At 45.9% G+C, this 14,721-nt stretch overlaps 1 protein-coding gene across 1 annotated transcript in view; it reads left to right on the top strand.

The window, feature by feature from the left end:
- pard3ba (par-3 family cell polarity regulator beta a) overlaps positions 1–13,245 on the top strand; it is a 140,033-nt gene extending 126,788 nt beyond the window's left edge. The window contains exons 23-24 of the mRNA XM_041966272.1: positions 94–164; positions 11,952–13,245. Coding sequence (XP_041822206.1) covers positions 94–164; positions 11,952–12,360 — 480 coding nt within the window. The 3' untranslated portion in view covers positions 12,361–13,245. The remainder of the gene's footprint in view (positions 1–93; positions 165–11,951) is intronic.
- Positions 13,246–14,721: the final 1,476 nt, after the last annotated feature.

The raw sequence follows: 14,721 nt of genomic DNA, 5'->3' as shown, positions 1-14,721 counted from the left end.
AGGGAGTTATGGCTTCAGTGCCTTGCTCAAGGGTGTTTTTGACCAATTGAATTGATACTGTACTTACATTACTTGTCCTGTGTCTCCTCACAGATGGCACCCAGAGAGCCTCTATCTATGCCCCACTACGAAGAGAAGGACCCACATTACCCCACACACCCCAGGTGAGACCACTCAGTGCGGGAAATGAAAGGATAACTTCTTGCCACTCCCTCTCTTTGTGTCCCCCACTCACACAAGCACACACACACACACATACACGGCACAGACTAATCCTCTTTGGAGCTTATAATTAAATCTGGAGTGTTTGCCTTGGGAGTGTCTACTCATCCCAGGAATAGGAGTGTTCAGCTCTCCAGAGAGCAGGGCACAGTCAGTAGGATCACACACACACACACACACACACACACACACACACACACAAGCACATACGCGCATGCAGAGAGGATGGTTTGCTCTTATGAAGAATGTATAACCTCTAGTGTGGGTTTAATGGAACTGCACATGTTCCTTCTGTTTGTTTTAACGTTCTCTTGTCAAATGCGTACACACACACACACACACCTCTTCTGTTGTCCCTGCGAGTGTTTCCCAGCGCATACGCCAGTCCGACCACACCAGAATACTGCCCAACTCGTGGGTGTGAGCGCGCGTGTGGGTGTGTGTGCGCACGCTGAGCAAACGGCGTCTTTATGATGGTCGCGGCCCAGCAGCTAAGTGGAGCGTGGAGTGGCGCGGTGTGAGGAAAGTGAGAGGAGGAGAATTAGGAAATAGAGGGGACACCGGGATGGAGAGGAGGAGCGGGAGAAAAAGAGAACAGTCATTTCACGGGTTATTGCCCCTCCTGATGTGACAGGCACCAGGGAGCACAAACATCAGCACTGGCTCAGGGGGGACGAGACACACTGAGAACCCGGGAGAGAGAAAGAGGGACATGACGACGCAGCAGAGGGACGGAGAGCTTACCCAACTGTAACTATGGAGACAAACCAAAATGGAGACAGACACACTGAGGGAGACTTGGAGAACCTTTGACAGCTCAGTCTAAACTATACTTAAGTACAGTAACAGAAAAGTCAGATCTCATGCCATCCACTTATTGAAGCTTTCCCCAGCCAGTCTGGAAGATTGACAACCTTCCCAGCCAATCAGACTGGCAGAACTGAAAGCTGCGCCCTGCATTTTATCACCGAAATCATGAGTCGACAACAATTTTGATCATCCGTTAATCGTTTCGATCACTCTTCAAGCCAAAGGCCAGGCGTCCTCTTTTCCAGCCTCTCTAATGTGAGGATTTGCCGCTTAATTGTTCCATCAGGCGAAAATGCCACGCGTTCTGTGCATTCAGAACAGCACCTTTCCATTTCTGCTGGATTTTACGTGAACAAACAACATTTCAGATCTGCAAGCTACACAGGATGACAGCTGAAATACAGCTCTTGTATTTTAGTGATAAAGCAGTAGCAGCCTTCATATTCTTGTATATAATTAGGTATAAAGAGTCAGGTTCAAATAATGTTCATTACCTCAAGAAATACTCTCATTGTTATTGAACTGTTGTTCATTATTCATCTCCCCTTTGAAGACCCAGAGGATATCATCCGTTTGAGATGCTTATGGTTCAGTTAACATGCTTCCTGGGACGTTTGCCTCAGCAGAAGAGCGAAATCGAGAGCAACAAAAGGCAGAGGAAAAGTTCCACATAGAATCTGAGCACTATTCAAACTCACACGTTTGTGTTCTTGTTTCTGATTTTTCTGTAAAGATAAATCACGACTCCTCAGTCCCCCAAAAGTCCTCTGACTCCCCCCAGCATACAGAGGCGAGAGGAGGAGGGGACGCAAATATATTCCGGGAATGTTTTTTTTTTTTTTTTTTTTATCGAGGGATAAAAAACAGGAGAAAGAGAGAGCAGACACAGCAGTGAATTGAATGCATTTTTCAAAGTGGAGCTGAACTTTGTGCAAAATCCCCCCGGGGGCCGCCATTATTGAAAGCCATTTCCTCTCAAAATGAGTGCGGCTCCACCATTGGCCTGGCTCTCATTAGCATACATTTGGCCTGCCTTTGTGTGGAGCCGGCTGGGGCTGCAGCTGGAGGGGTGGGAGTGAAGGAGGTGAGTGTTTGTGATTGTGTGTGTGTGTGTGTGTGTGTGTGTGTGTGTGTGTGTGTGTGTGTGTGTGTGTGTGTGTGTGTGTGCATAGTACAGGAGATGTAGCAAATCACCTCGCAGATGGGAGCATATGGAGAGAGAGTAGAGGAGAGGTAAGAGTCAGACGGATGGAGATGAAATCGAGGCTTTCAGGCAGACATTTAAATATTTCACTTGCAGTGTCGTGCTAAGTGTCAGTATGTCCATGCACATTATAGCTCTCCTAATGAAAGCACACAAGTATGGTCTGTTAAATTCGTTTTTTTCGAAATCTTGGAGGTGTTTAGATCGAGTTTCATCTTTTTTTTCCTCCCGTAGGACCAAGTTATTTGGACTTTTGTAGCTTTAAGCTTTCCTCGCAGTCAAACAAAAACAGAGCAGCGAGTCAGAGGTGGCCCTGTTACCTTACTTACTTTCCTCACTGTTTCGGAAAACATTTCTCATCACAATCCTGCTGCTCAGATTGCGGTTTCATTATACTGAGATCTGTCTGGCTGCCTGCCCACCTCTCAAATCAAGAGTTTCTTTGGACCTGAAGGAGCGAATGCCAAAGCAGCAGAGCTGATGGAAAGAAAGTGGACCTCAGCCTGGGACTTAGTGCTGAGGGCTACTGCGCGGCAGCCAACAAGAGAAGCTGAAGTCTGGGAAAGAGGATTTGGAAAGAGGGCTGGAAGTGGCAGCGTCGAGAGGTTTGCCCCAGGGAGGGTGATAGTGCTGCTTTGGCGCGTACCTCCCCCTCCATTGGCCATTAACGCTGGGGTGCAGCTCAGCCTGCGGATAGGCCCCGTGCTTGGGGACACACACAAGTGCACACACACACACGGCCATATGGAGAATATTAACGTCATTACCAATTCAAAGCAGCAGGTCATGGGCGCAGCGACCCAGCCCCTGGTTATCCAATCAGAGCACCTCCTGACCCACTCCCCCAAGGTGATTGGATTAGGGGGCCGGGTTGGCGCAGCAACGTTGCTGGCCAGCGCTGATAATTGGCTGATTAATGTGCAGCCGATGGCCAGTGAGTCAGAGAGCACAGGGCTCCAACCAAGAGACCATACCGGCCTCATGACGCCTCTGTCACACCCAGACAAAGCAGATGACACACTGAGAAGGACACGAGGTGTGTGTGTGTGTGTGTGTGTGCGTGTGCGTGTGCGTGTGAGTGTGCGTGTGTGTATGTGTGTAAAGGTCTTCACAGGTCCTCTTGGTTCATTGTAACAAGACCAGTCTGTGCACTCCTTTGGTATCAGCTACGATATCCCAACTGCTATTGGATGGGCTTGAATCAAAGTACAGCTTATAGATCCACAGGTGTGGCTATGGACTTATTTAAATACAACAGGTTTGGGTTCGTTTTTCACAAGTTGGTTTGGATCAGGTGTGAAGTTTTGGACTCTGTCGCGCACCTCTGTGCTTGCTTTTGCAGTCAGTCATTCCGAGGAGCCTCTCAGGTTCATCGTTTGAGGAGCGACTGAATGCTCAGCACTCACACTAAGTGCTCTCTGCCCCTCCTAAAAAAAAAACAGAGGGCAACATCTTGATTGTCCTCAGCATGCTGAGTATCCTCTGGTATGTGGGAAAGTCTCCCTTAAGGACTCTCGTCTGACCTTCCTGAAAAGTGCACACACTGACTTCCCAGACCTACAGCCACTTGGTTTTCTCCACCATGTCTCAGCACAGGAACCTTTTCACCCCGCCGGTGTCAGCTCAGGCCCTAATGAGCCATGTCCGGACTGGACACACCTAGCAACACAGAATAGAAAAGAATAATTGACTCAGCCCCCCGCTGAGTGAAAGCAATCTGTTCATTAGAATGGGATGAATAAATAAGGAAAGATGAGAGGAATATTAAAACTGAAAAACCCATCTGAAATGCTCTTATTTACTCATTAATTTCTGCTTGACTGTCCCCCAAATTTCACTCCTACCTCGCACGGTTGGACGGTTGTATTTGTTGCAAAGGTCTGTTATTAGTTTAGCGCAGTAATATTGTTACGGCCTGTAGTTTGGCACGCTCTATGAATCGGGTGGCTTTTTCAAGGTCAGCGGAGAAATCATATTTTCGCTGCACTCGCCCCATCTTTATTAAAACCCAATCCTTCTTCTCACAGTTTCATAAGTGATCAGCGGTTTCCCCACCCGCTGCTGTCCAGCTGTCGAATGACTCACTTTAAACTCACCCAACTCAGTTAGAGTTATTGTCTCCGTAACTCATTTAATTTCTCGGGTCCCGGAGAGCTCGGAGCGTGTCTTTTTCACAACGGTTTTTGCCCGATAGCAGCTGGTAATGTCTTTCCAGGACCCTGCGTGATTGGTTTAAAAGGTGACGCGACCCCTTCTTTTATTGTTAAATAAGCAGCCGTAGAGCATCTGAAGCAATGTGCGGATTATTTTTGTTTGATTTCCCGGGAGGTGTCCTGACCCTTTTCTTATTTGCGGGCCCTTTATGAAGGGAAAAAGGGCCCCGTCGGTGTGCAGAGGCAGCGGTGTTTGTCCAGCTAACGGTGTTTGTGCTCAGACACAGGAAAATGTAATGGAATCAGCAGTAGGAAATGAAAGGGCTTTAGCCGGCTCTGCCACATGCACAGCTGGGGCACCAGTGGCTCTACCTGTTTACAATAACTTCTCTTTTTCTGTCCTCTGCATTTTACCCTGATTCCATCAATCCGTTTGTCTGCATCTTTGTGTCGCTTCTGTTTATATCTCTCTTACGTCCCTTTGTATCTCGTCTCGCTCTCCATCTTCCCCTTCCTCTCCATCCCGCTTTCCCGCAGCCTCGCAGGTCTGTGTATGGGAAAACGAAATCATGCCTTCATAAATAAAACAAAAGATATACACTTTGAGGCCTCGGCGCGCCCCACGAGCTCGGTGAGGGATACACAGACTGTCGCGTACAAGTCTGCGTGACATTCGGCCTGCAAATACAGATGGACGGGCGGCTCAGCGGAGGAGTCACCATGAATTCAAATGTTCTCTTTAGCACAGAATCGGATAGAATAGAATAAAGTAGAACAGCCACACTGTGAACTTGGCTTGAACTGTGAGGAATCTGTGAAATTGAATATGAGTTGTGGTCAGCTTAAAAGTTTCCCATCTGTTTGTGTCGTTAACTCCTACTTTACTGCTTTTCCCCAGCACGTCTCTATTACATGATCACTCTCCCCCTTGGAGTACTGCGCAAGAAGTGAATCCGACCTTCGACCTTCTTAGTAATGGCTGTATGTACTTATTGGTGGCCCAGGAATGTAATTTTTTTATACTTGCGCAGTCATTTTAATTCACTTTGCATAAGCCAGCAGTTAAATGCCTTAAATGTTGTGCAAATCATTAGAATAAAATAGAATATTGTTGACGAAATAGTCGCCTGAAGCATGATATCACTAAACTGCTGAATGAGTCATTAAATGAGCTTTATGAGAGAGTTCCTCTCCTGAGTTTACATCCATGCTGTTTGCCCTGGTGCCTCCCGTCTCTCCTCGCCTTCTCATTTCCAACCGAAAGCTCCCACGGACCCACCGCTACCTGCCACTGATGCTGTCCACACTCCTTGTCATTGCTCAGTATATAGTAGCAGAGAGTGTAAACACCAGCCCATTTAGATGGGACACGTGCGTCTAGGTGAGAGCCAATTTCCACCGCTGTTGTTGTCATAGCCCGGTTTGATTAGCAGAGCTGCCTCGACGGCCAGGGCCAGAGCGGCTAATGGTTTCCTCTGCCACAGAGCCAGCCGGGTCTGCTCTGTGTCTGTCGCACTCGGCTAGCGCAGCGCCATTAGCGCGCTGACTTTGTGTGCGAGTGTGTGTGCGCATGAAGGCGGGCAGGGTTTGGACAAGGATGAATTTGGAGAATCTGGAGAATGTTTTATACGCTAATGAAGATGTCAACTTGCTAAATACACTGTACTACCAGTACATCTTTTAAATAAACAATTTTTGCAGTAATTGATGGTCACACTCCTCGACCAGAGGAAATGTTTTGGCTCTGGCTACAACTTATCATCTAGATGCTGCCACGGAGAGCGGTTTCACTGCGTTAAACCACAGATTGAATGCAGTAAATGAAGGCATTTCAAGCTACTTTCTCTGTAACGCCGCTGATACCTCTGCAAATGATGCCACATTAAACATTTTACCCAGGAAAGTGTGGGCATGCATATGAATGTCTGCGCGTGGGAGTGTTTGGCAGTGAGGCGCAGCAGCTGTTTTTTGCCGAGCAATTAATGTATTTTGCATGCAGTGCGTGTCTGTTCCTCGTCAGTTGGCTAACAGGTGAGCACATAGCTGGCAGATGTGCTTACATATGCATCTGTATGTTCTCTTCATCTCTGCAATCAGAACATTAACGAATTAAATGTGCAAATGTAATTTAGGTGAGTGCTGTTCAATGTCTGAGCACTTGTACTTATTATTCATGCATGTGTGTGTGAACAAAAGGAGGCAAACGTGTGTACAGCACTAACTGTAAACAGCATGCAGAGCAGGTAAGTCGTAGTAAGTAAAGAATAATATAGACTGTAGATGCACCATATTGGTGCTTGTTTATTTTTCCCCTATTTAACAATTTACCACCAGCACAAAATAGTTATATAGACAAGCAAAAACTTAACATAGTTTTTCATTTAATTCCCCTCTGTGATCATCGTCACCAAATCTTAACTCAGCCAACCCCTGCAGATTTTAAGGCATCTGTTTCTCAAAGATTTTAATTTAACCGAATGCAACTGCACCGAGCAGTATGTTTCCTTGAATCCACCTTTATTTGGAGTTCTTCTTGTTTGTCTCTGTAATATATATGATAGATTTATATGAGCTGTATATGTGTTGCCACACATCTCCAAGCAGCAGCTGAAATATGATCAAAGTTTGAAATGCAACATGCTGTTGCAGTATTGCAGTATTGCAGTATTTGTGGTACAAGTAAGGTGGCATTCTTGTTCTGTGCTCCGAAATCACCCTGTTTTCCTTTAGATGACACCAGTTTTACTTAAAATATAGGAGAATTCAAGCAAAATAATTATTGTTTAGCATAGTTTTAAAGGTTTGTGTGTAAAAAAGTCATAAGAAATGTCACAGTTTGCACAAGGGAAGGAAAGTTTGACCACGAGTCTGTCAGAGACACATGGTTGTTTTCCTGCTGTTTAGGACCAGGGGTATTTGGGGGACCGAGATTGTGAGTTAGGGGGTCTAATAAGGAGCTGGGAGTTGGGAGGGGGGGTTGCTAATTTCCTCCTTCCGTTTCCTAGGGGCAGGTGCAACATAACCCCAACCCCCTATTCCCCATGCTGCCACCATACACACAAATTCTTCACTGTCATAAGGCGGAAGATGGGCCTAAATGGCAACTCACACACACACACACACACTCTCTCACCCTCACTGTCCCAGATGGTCATACACACTCACATTTTTCTTTCACTGCTGAGTATGTAATCATACACACTCCCAGCACACATTCACATGCATATAAATATGGATGTAATATTCAGTCTGTCATTTGCTCTCACCACACACACACACACACACACACACACTCTCGCACACGCACACACTCTCAGAGGGTGGTTGGGAGTGTGGTATATGGTGCTGATGTTCTGGAAGTGTGAGTCAGATGTATTACACGGCGTGTCATTACAGCTTTCCACTCTCGTTGGTCCCTGTGGTTCACATCACACCCTGCACTGCAGCTCTATATAGACCTCAGAGGGACAGACGAGTGTCTGCGTCTGTCTCCCTGCCCGTCTCCCGCTCAACACCGACTCGCTTTTTTCCCCGCTTGCCTCTCCCTTTCTTTACACTCGCTCCACTTTCAGTCGAAAATGTACGTAAAAACATGACAAACAGGGATGAAGATGTATCTGCTGGTGAATAATGGAGACAAATGATTCAGTTCCACTGTAAAATAGATAAAAACCTGTAAATTACCTCTTCCTCGCACAGCCATGTAGACTGTCACTGCCATGTCTGTGCTGTATTACATTATCAATATTACATTAATTAGTAACAGAGAGAGAGAAAAAACAACTTACCAAGTACTAATTCATTCTTGAAAGCCTTTCCATTTCCCTTTTTTTGACATTAATTCAAACCTGTTTATTTGTTTCACGGAAACATCTCATTTGCATTCGTTTTTTAATTTTAGTTTTTATTTTGACATTTCAGACGCGTGCTCAAAACTCCCTTGACAGCTGAATGAACACACACCTACTGTCCGCATGTGTCTTGTTGTCATAAGCTCTTTTCAAGCTAGATTAGCGGCGCTGGCAGAGATCCTTTAATTGTCACTACCAGCGGTTTTATTCTGGCAGGAATCTGCCATGTTTGGCATGTTTTTTGTAAGTCAAAAGCAACGGGAGGAAATTTCCAGCCTGTCCTCGGGAAACTGTAACTCACTCAGTTTTTAGTGGCAGACGGGTAAACCAGTACACAACTTCATCTTTCACACATGTGTTAATAATCTTTCTTTCTTTCTGCTCTTCATCATCCTGTTTTACCTTCTTTTAGTTCCTGCTTTATTGGCGTGTTTGGATTCTCACTCGTCCCCTCTTTCGCATACTCGTTTAGAACATATCGCACAAACTTACGGGTGAATTGCGCAAGTTAGCGAGTAAACAGGAGATCTCATTCTGACACTTAGAATACACAAGCGCAGCCGTGCACTCTCGCTCTGGCTCGCCGCCTTACTCGCTGAGACGCACACAATGCTGGAAGTGTTTTACGTGGAACTGCGCGAGGCCCGAGGAAACCGAAACGTGTTCACTTCGCTCCATCTCCCAGCCAGGCTGAAGCCAGCTGCGTGACCCAGGGATGAGGAACTCCCTTTGGGTCACTGGGGCCCGTGGACCCCCTAATCCCCCAGCTGCTTGGCCGGATACACACACAAATTCATACTCTCATGCTATTCAACACAATATCTCAGAACTGTGTGCTTTTATACAATGTAATATCAGATATTATACATTTTGAATCTGTCGGTAAAATGAGGTTAAACCACAGACTTAAGATGCTCACTTCCCTTTGGCTCCGCTTGCAAACACATTGAAACTTTCAGACATCCACCTCCCTGAAGGAACATAAATACTTCCATATGAGCAGACAAAAGGCAGCCCATGCACAGCTACTCCTCTACGAGGCCGTGTCATGCCAGGGTCAAAGGTCATCCAGACCTATGTAGCATGGCATTACAGGAATTGATCCTACATCATTTATCACTTTGTCATCCAGAAAACTGGACAAAGAAGGCATTGAAGGATGCGTTCACACCAAAACCGTTTGCAATTTGCATCCATACTCTGCTCAGGACGCTATATTTTCAATTTATTACCCCACACATGAATTTATCGTTGCTCATATGAGTGCATTGCCCTCATTATTACCTTGGGGGAGCTAAAAATAGCGCTGTTGATGAGAAAGTAGGAAAAGAGGAGGTGGGAAGGTGACGGAGGCATTTAAATAACAAAGTGCGTGAGGAGGTGATGAGAAGATATGAAGGAGCGAGGTCACAGCCGTGATGGATACGGAGAGCAGGATGAATATTCAAGTGGAAACGAGGTGGAAATTGATGATCGCAGAGGGGGGAAAAACGAGGAGAATGATGAGAGAAGAAAGGGCAAGCCGGCGGAGGTTCTTGTCTGTTTGGGTGGCCCTGAGTCAGGTTTAGGACCCAGGTGTTCCCTCCTATATCACTCCATCCCTCTTTCTTCCCCTCTCTTTGCCTCCCCTGGTGGCCTTCACCATTTAATCTGGATTAATGAGCAGTTTGACCTTCGTCTCTCTTTCTCTTTCGAGCTCTTTCCACTCCTGCCTCACAAATCCTCTTCGAGTATTACGTGGAAGAATATGTAGTTTATACTCAAACTCCCTCCACATCTGCTGCTTTTGCTTCACGTCTTCATTTCAAATCAAATCTCTGTCTCTGTCCTCTTTCTGCCTCTCAGATTACTCTTATTTTTTCCTTTTTGGCCCTTTTTATCCTTCATCCCCCATTTTTCTTCCTTATCTCAACCCATGGCAATTCATGTATATATGCCTATCTGTGTGTTTTTGTGTGTGTGCGTGCTCCATCCTTCCTGCTCTGTTGACTGACAAAGCAGTGCTGTTCATTCCTGGGACCACCTGTGTATCCTGCCCTGCCACTCTGTTTGGGTGGTCAGGCCTCCCAGCCCACAGAAAACACACTCCCCTGATATCTGGGACACACACACACACACACACACACACATATAGAAATCCACCTCGCCACAGTGCACGAATATCCTCAAGGGAAGTCCGCTTATGCACAAGCGCAGACACACACAACCAAGCTGTGTGCGACCTAATCTGTGGTGAGTGAGTCATTCTAATTGGCCAGTCAACAGGTGCTGAGCTCGACTCGAGGGAGCGGACAGAGGAGACGCAGGGATATGATTGCAGAACAAGGGAGAGGCTAAGCTCAAGGCTTCTGTATAATAACTACAGTGGCAGCCATTGTCGAGGGGTGGGAAGTAAACGTCCGGATCTGTTTTGCTGCTGTGCTGCTGATTGATACACTATAATAGCGATTTGAGCTGTAGCCAGTTAATGAAAGCTTAAATTACCAGGTGACTGCTAATTGATTTCTTCATTATTACGGATACAAGAAACCCAGTTTTTGTAATCAGGGTGGTGGATTAGAGGGAACACATTTTTCTCCAGCTACTTTTATCCAGAGAAGTCCAATTATTTGTCCATCTATGCATGTGACAAGGCTTCTTTTCACAGATACGCACATGCGTGACAGGATGAAAATGCTTCCTGCTTCTAATAGGTTACTTTGCAAAAACACATGTGTCCATCAGGAAGCAGCATCTTGTGTCCCTGGCACACGTTGCCCATGAGCCGTTTGCCTTCGGCTTGAGCGTGCCCTTTAACGTCCTGCAGCATGTGGGCAAACTGTTGCAGCGATGCCGCTTTTTGCTCAAGGCGGCACGAAAATTTGTTTAGAATCAAAACAGGAAGACAAGTTTTGCGCATGCAAAGACTCATGTGAGGCCGAAAGCTCTCGTTCATGATGTGTCGCAGATCTCCACTTTTAAAAATAGGAGGGTTTCCCTTACAGTGGCGCAGATGAAGATCCAACTTTTTAGATTTGCTTACTCGCTCTGGCGAGACATGTGTGTCACTCAGCTCTGGAAACAGCACATAAGATGGAAAGCATTTGAATGGGCCTTTGAAAGGTGAGCAGCCCTCCCCTTTATTTTCTCCCCTCTCTCTTTATCTTCAACTCTCTCCCTTTCTCTCTCGTCCCGTCTCTGTCTCAGTCTCTCCCTCGCTCTCCTCCTGCCTCCCCGAGGCCCGCGTGTCGCCTTACCCACGGGTTTAGCCTCTAATCACCCAGAGCTAGTGGGAGGGAACCGGAGACTTCCAGCTGGCTGCCTCGTTACTGCAGACCCCTGGGACACACACACACACTCGCATTCCTACACACACAAGCTAAACACACACACAACCTTATATATGCTTACCAAGGCATTTGCTGTTATCTCTTGGCATCTCTCCATCCACGTCTCCCCCACAACTCGATCCTGCCAAGGCCACAGCCTCACCACGTAAACTGAATAACAGGAGGGGGCTTACCGCAAGGAAGGGCCAAATCTCTGGCACTTCCTCTACTCAAAACCAGTTTAAACCAGTATTAAATATTGTCTTACTCTCAAGCATACATGCTATATAAATGTGTGTGATCCTGTGTGATTGTGGCTTCAGTAGTGGTGTCAGACAGCCCTACAGGCCATCTCCAGTCACTGCTTTCTAATTTCTTACAGACAATTATCTTTCTCTTTCAGGAGGGATCCATATGATTACCCCACCCACTCCAGACCAGTGCCAAGAGAGCAAGCCCCCTACCCGGGCCAGTACCACGACCCTCCCGCTTCCAGCCGTGTGCCGCTCCCCCAGGCGGGCGCACAATCCCATCAGGCGCCCAGCAACCTGAGCTACTACCCCTCGTCTCCGCGCGCAGGACAGCAGCACCGTGCACCTCTAAGGCAGGATGTTCCCCCGTCGCCCACCGCAGGCCGCAGAGTGCGCCACTACTACGAAGCCGCCGGGGGGCGAGTGGACGCCTACCAGCAGGCCAGCTCAGAGAGGTACCCCGCCGCCAGGGAGCACTACACCAGCCCCGAGCGCTACGACTACGGAGACGACAGACAACCTGACCCGAGACGGAAGAACCCCATGATAGGTGCAGTGTAAAAGGTCGCTCAAGTGGCTCCTCTCACCTAAAAGTTTGGTGAAGTTGAGTCAGTCACACAAAGAATATAACTCCAAATCCTCGTGTTTCCACATTTGTGAAACATCACGTCAGCAGTCGCCTCGGCTGCCACTGAGGAGAAGTGAGATTTTGCCATATTAATTTATCTGATCAGAAACCCTGAAAGCAGTCAGTGTCTCCACAGGCCAAGACACATTGAACAAGCATTAAGGACTCATACGTGTGTGTACATATGTTTGCAGTGTGCCAGTGTTTATACAGATAGGACCTTATTTTGACATAGATTTTATCATGTAAAATTGAAATTAAGGGCAATTAAATTAATGATATATGTCGTGAACTTAGCATATGTTGTACAAGATCGACTCTATTCCTGCAAACTGGCAGCGAGAGCAGTGCTGACTCGCATTTTGCACAAGCTGATCAAACTGAAGGAAGTAAAGAGGGATCACCTTGACCCGCTGGACCGCTATATCAGAAGAGACACAGGAAGCTGAGGTCAACAAACAGGAAAAAGGAAGTAACCCCTTCAAAGTATCTTCTTGTCTTTAATGTTGTCTTGTCTCTTGGACTTCCTTTACATCCCTCTGTCTCAGTTTGGTTGTTTTTTTTTTCCATGTTTGCCTTTCACTAGCCGGATATGGATGATGCATTTACTGTACATTTGTTAAACGTATAAATGCAAATGAGTAAATTTGTGATATTTTTGTGGTGTTTCCAATAAAGTGTATAAATCCTGATCCTCACACATGCGACAAGCTTGAAGAGTGTGCGGCTAAGCTAAAGAACTTAACATATCATTGCTAACCTCCACTGGAAACTCACTAAATGTGTCCATGCTGCCAAATAAAGTTTTTTTTTTTATATACAAATATTTTGCATTAAATATTTTGAAATTCTCTCTGCGCCGCACCAAATCATTTTGGACCATGCATATTTAAAATATTCATCCAAACTGTGACAACACCATGAGTCATCACTTTAAAAATTCATTACGGCAATCGGCTTAATTTCTCAGAGCACAATCTCCAGATAAATTTGCCCTGTGAGATGACTGATAAGAGTAGCCGGCGTCCTGATAATGACTAAATCATCTTCAACAATTAGAGGCAGGGAAATCTCCACTAGAAAATGATTACTGCCCAATTTGCTCTCAGAAATAAAGATGGCACTGATTGGTGAAATTAGACTTGAAATGGGGAATAATTAGAGTGTGGAGAAGCTTTTTCTATCAGTTAGTGTTTAATTAGCATCAAGGCCAACAGGGACCGGGCCTCTGCTGATCTGTCTACTGTCTGTGCTGCTTTGACCCTCTCCTGTCTGAGCTGAAATAGACGTTTCAAACCAGCCAGCACAGGCTTATACATGTTTTTTTTTTTCTCCTATTAAAGAATTTTAAGCGCATTTAACCCTTTCCCACATCAGTAATCCTTGGATCAAGCTCTCTGACAGACTAACAGTAATAAACAAATTTCTATTCATTCGTACTCTTCAGACCAGAATTCCAATGCGTCACAAACCAGAATAGATAAAAGCTGGGTAAACAATAAAAGGAAGAGGCACAGCAGCCGTCTGCTGACCATCCTGTGACGAGAAAATCCAGCTAATACCTTGAAGCGCATGCAAAGATGCAAAGCCGCTGGATTTGTTTAAGATCGTTGAATGAAAACGTGCAAGATTGTTTTTTTTCTCCTTTCACTTCTCCGTCACATTTCACACTTTTTTTTCGCGTGTTTTAATTCATTAACAGTCACATGTGCCATGTCTTTACCTTTACCACAGGCATTAGCAATAGCATCATACGATTGTAATGCAGTTGGAGGAGCAGGATGGAGCGTTTTAAAAAGCTCCCTTTGGTTGGCTGTTCAGTGACACTCAAGTATCTTAACTTTGTCAGCTGCAGAAAATGACCCATTTAAGGGCTGTTTTGTAGACAGTAAAATCTGGGAGACAAACAATGGGGGGGGGGGTCTTCAGGTCAGTCCCTTCTTACGATTACAGTACATTTGACCTAAACAATACAGAAACCCACTTAATAGCTTTTTCCAGGGCTCTTTGAGTGGCATAATCACTGTGCTTTCACAGTAGCTGAGCAACTCCATTCACTGAAAACTCCCAAGAAAAACGAGCAAGCGGACCTTGAGTTAAGGTCAAGAATGAACTTTCACATCCTGTTGGACTTAAAGGCGATAAAGCAAAGAAACAACTGGCTGAAGAGGTGAAATAGTCCAGAATGCAGTCCTTAAATCCCACCAATAACCAGGGTGGAAACATTTTCACGTAGATCTCTCATTCTGACTGAGGGCGAACCAATTTCCAGCACTTAAGCTGGCTGCTTTAAA

This window comes from Chelmon rostratus, chromosome 24 (assembly GCF_017976325.1).
Source record: "Chelmon rostratus isolate fCheRos1 chromosome 24, fCheRos1.pri, whole genome shotgun sequence".
In the NCBI taxonomy this organism is placed as follows: Eukaryota; Metazoa; Chordata; class Actinopteri; order Chaetodontiformes; family Chaetodontidae; genus Chelmon; species Chelmon rostratus.
The sequence above is the reverse complement of the archived record's forward strand: the minus strand, read 5'-3'. Positions and strand labels throughout refer to the sequence as shown.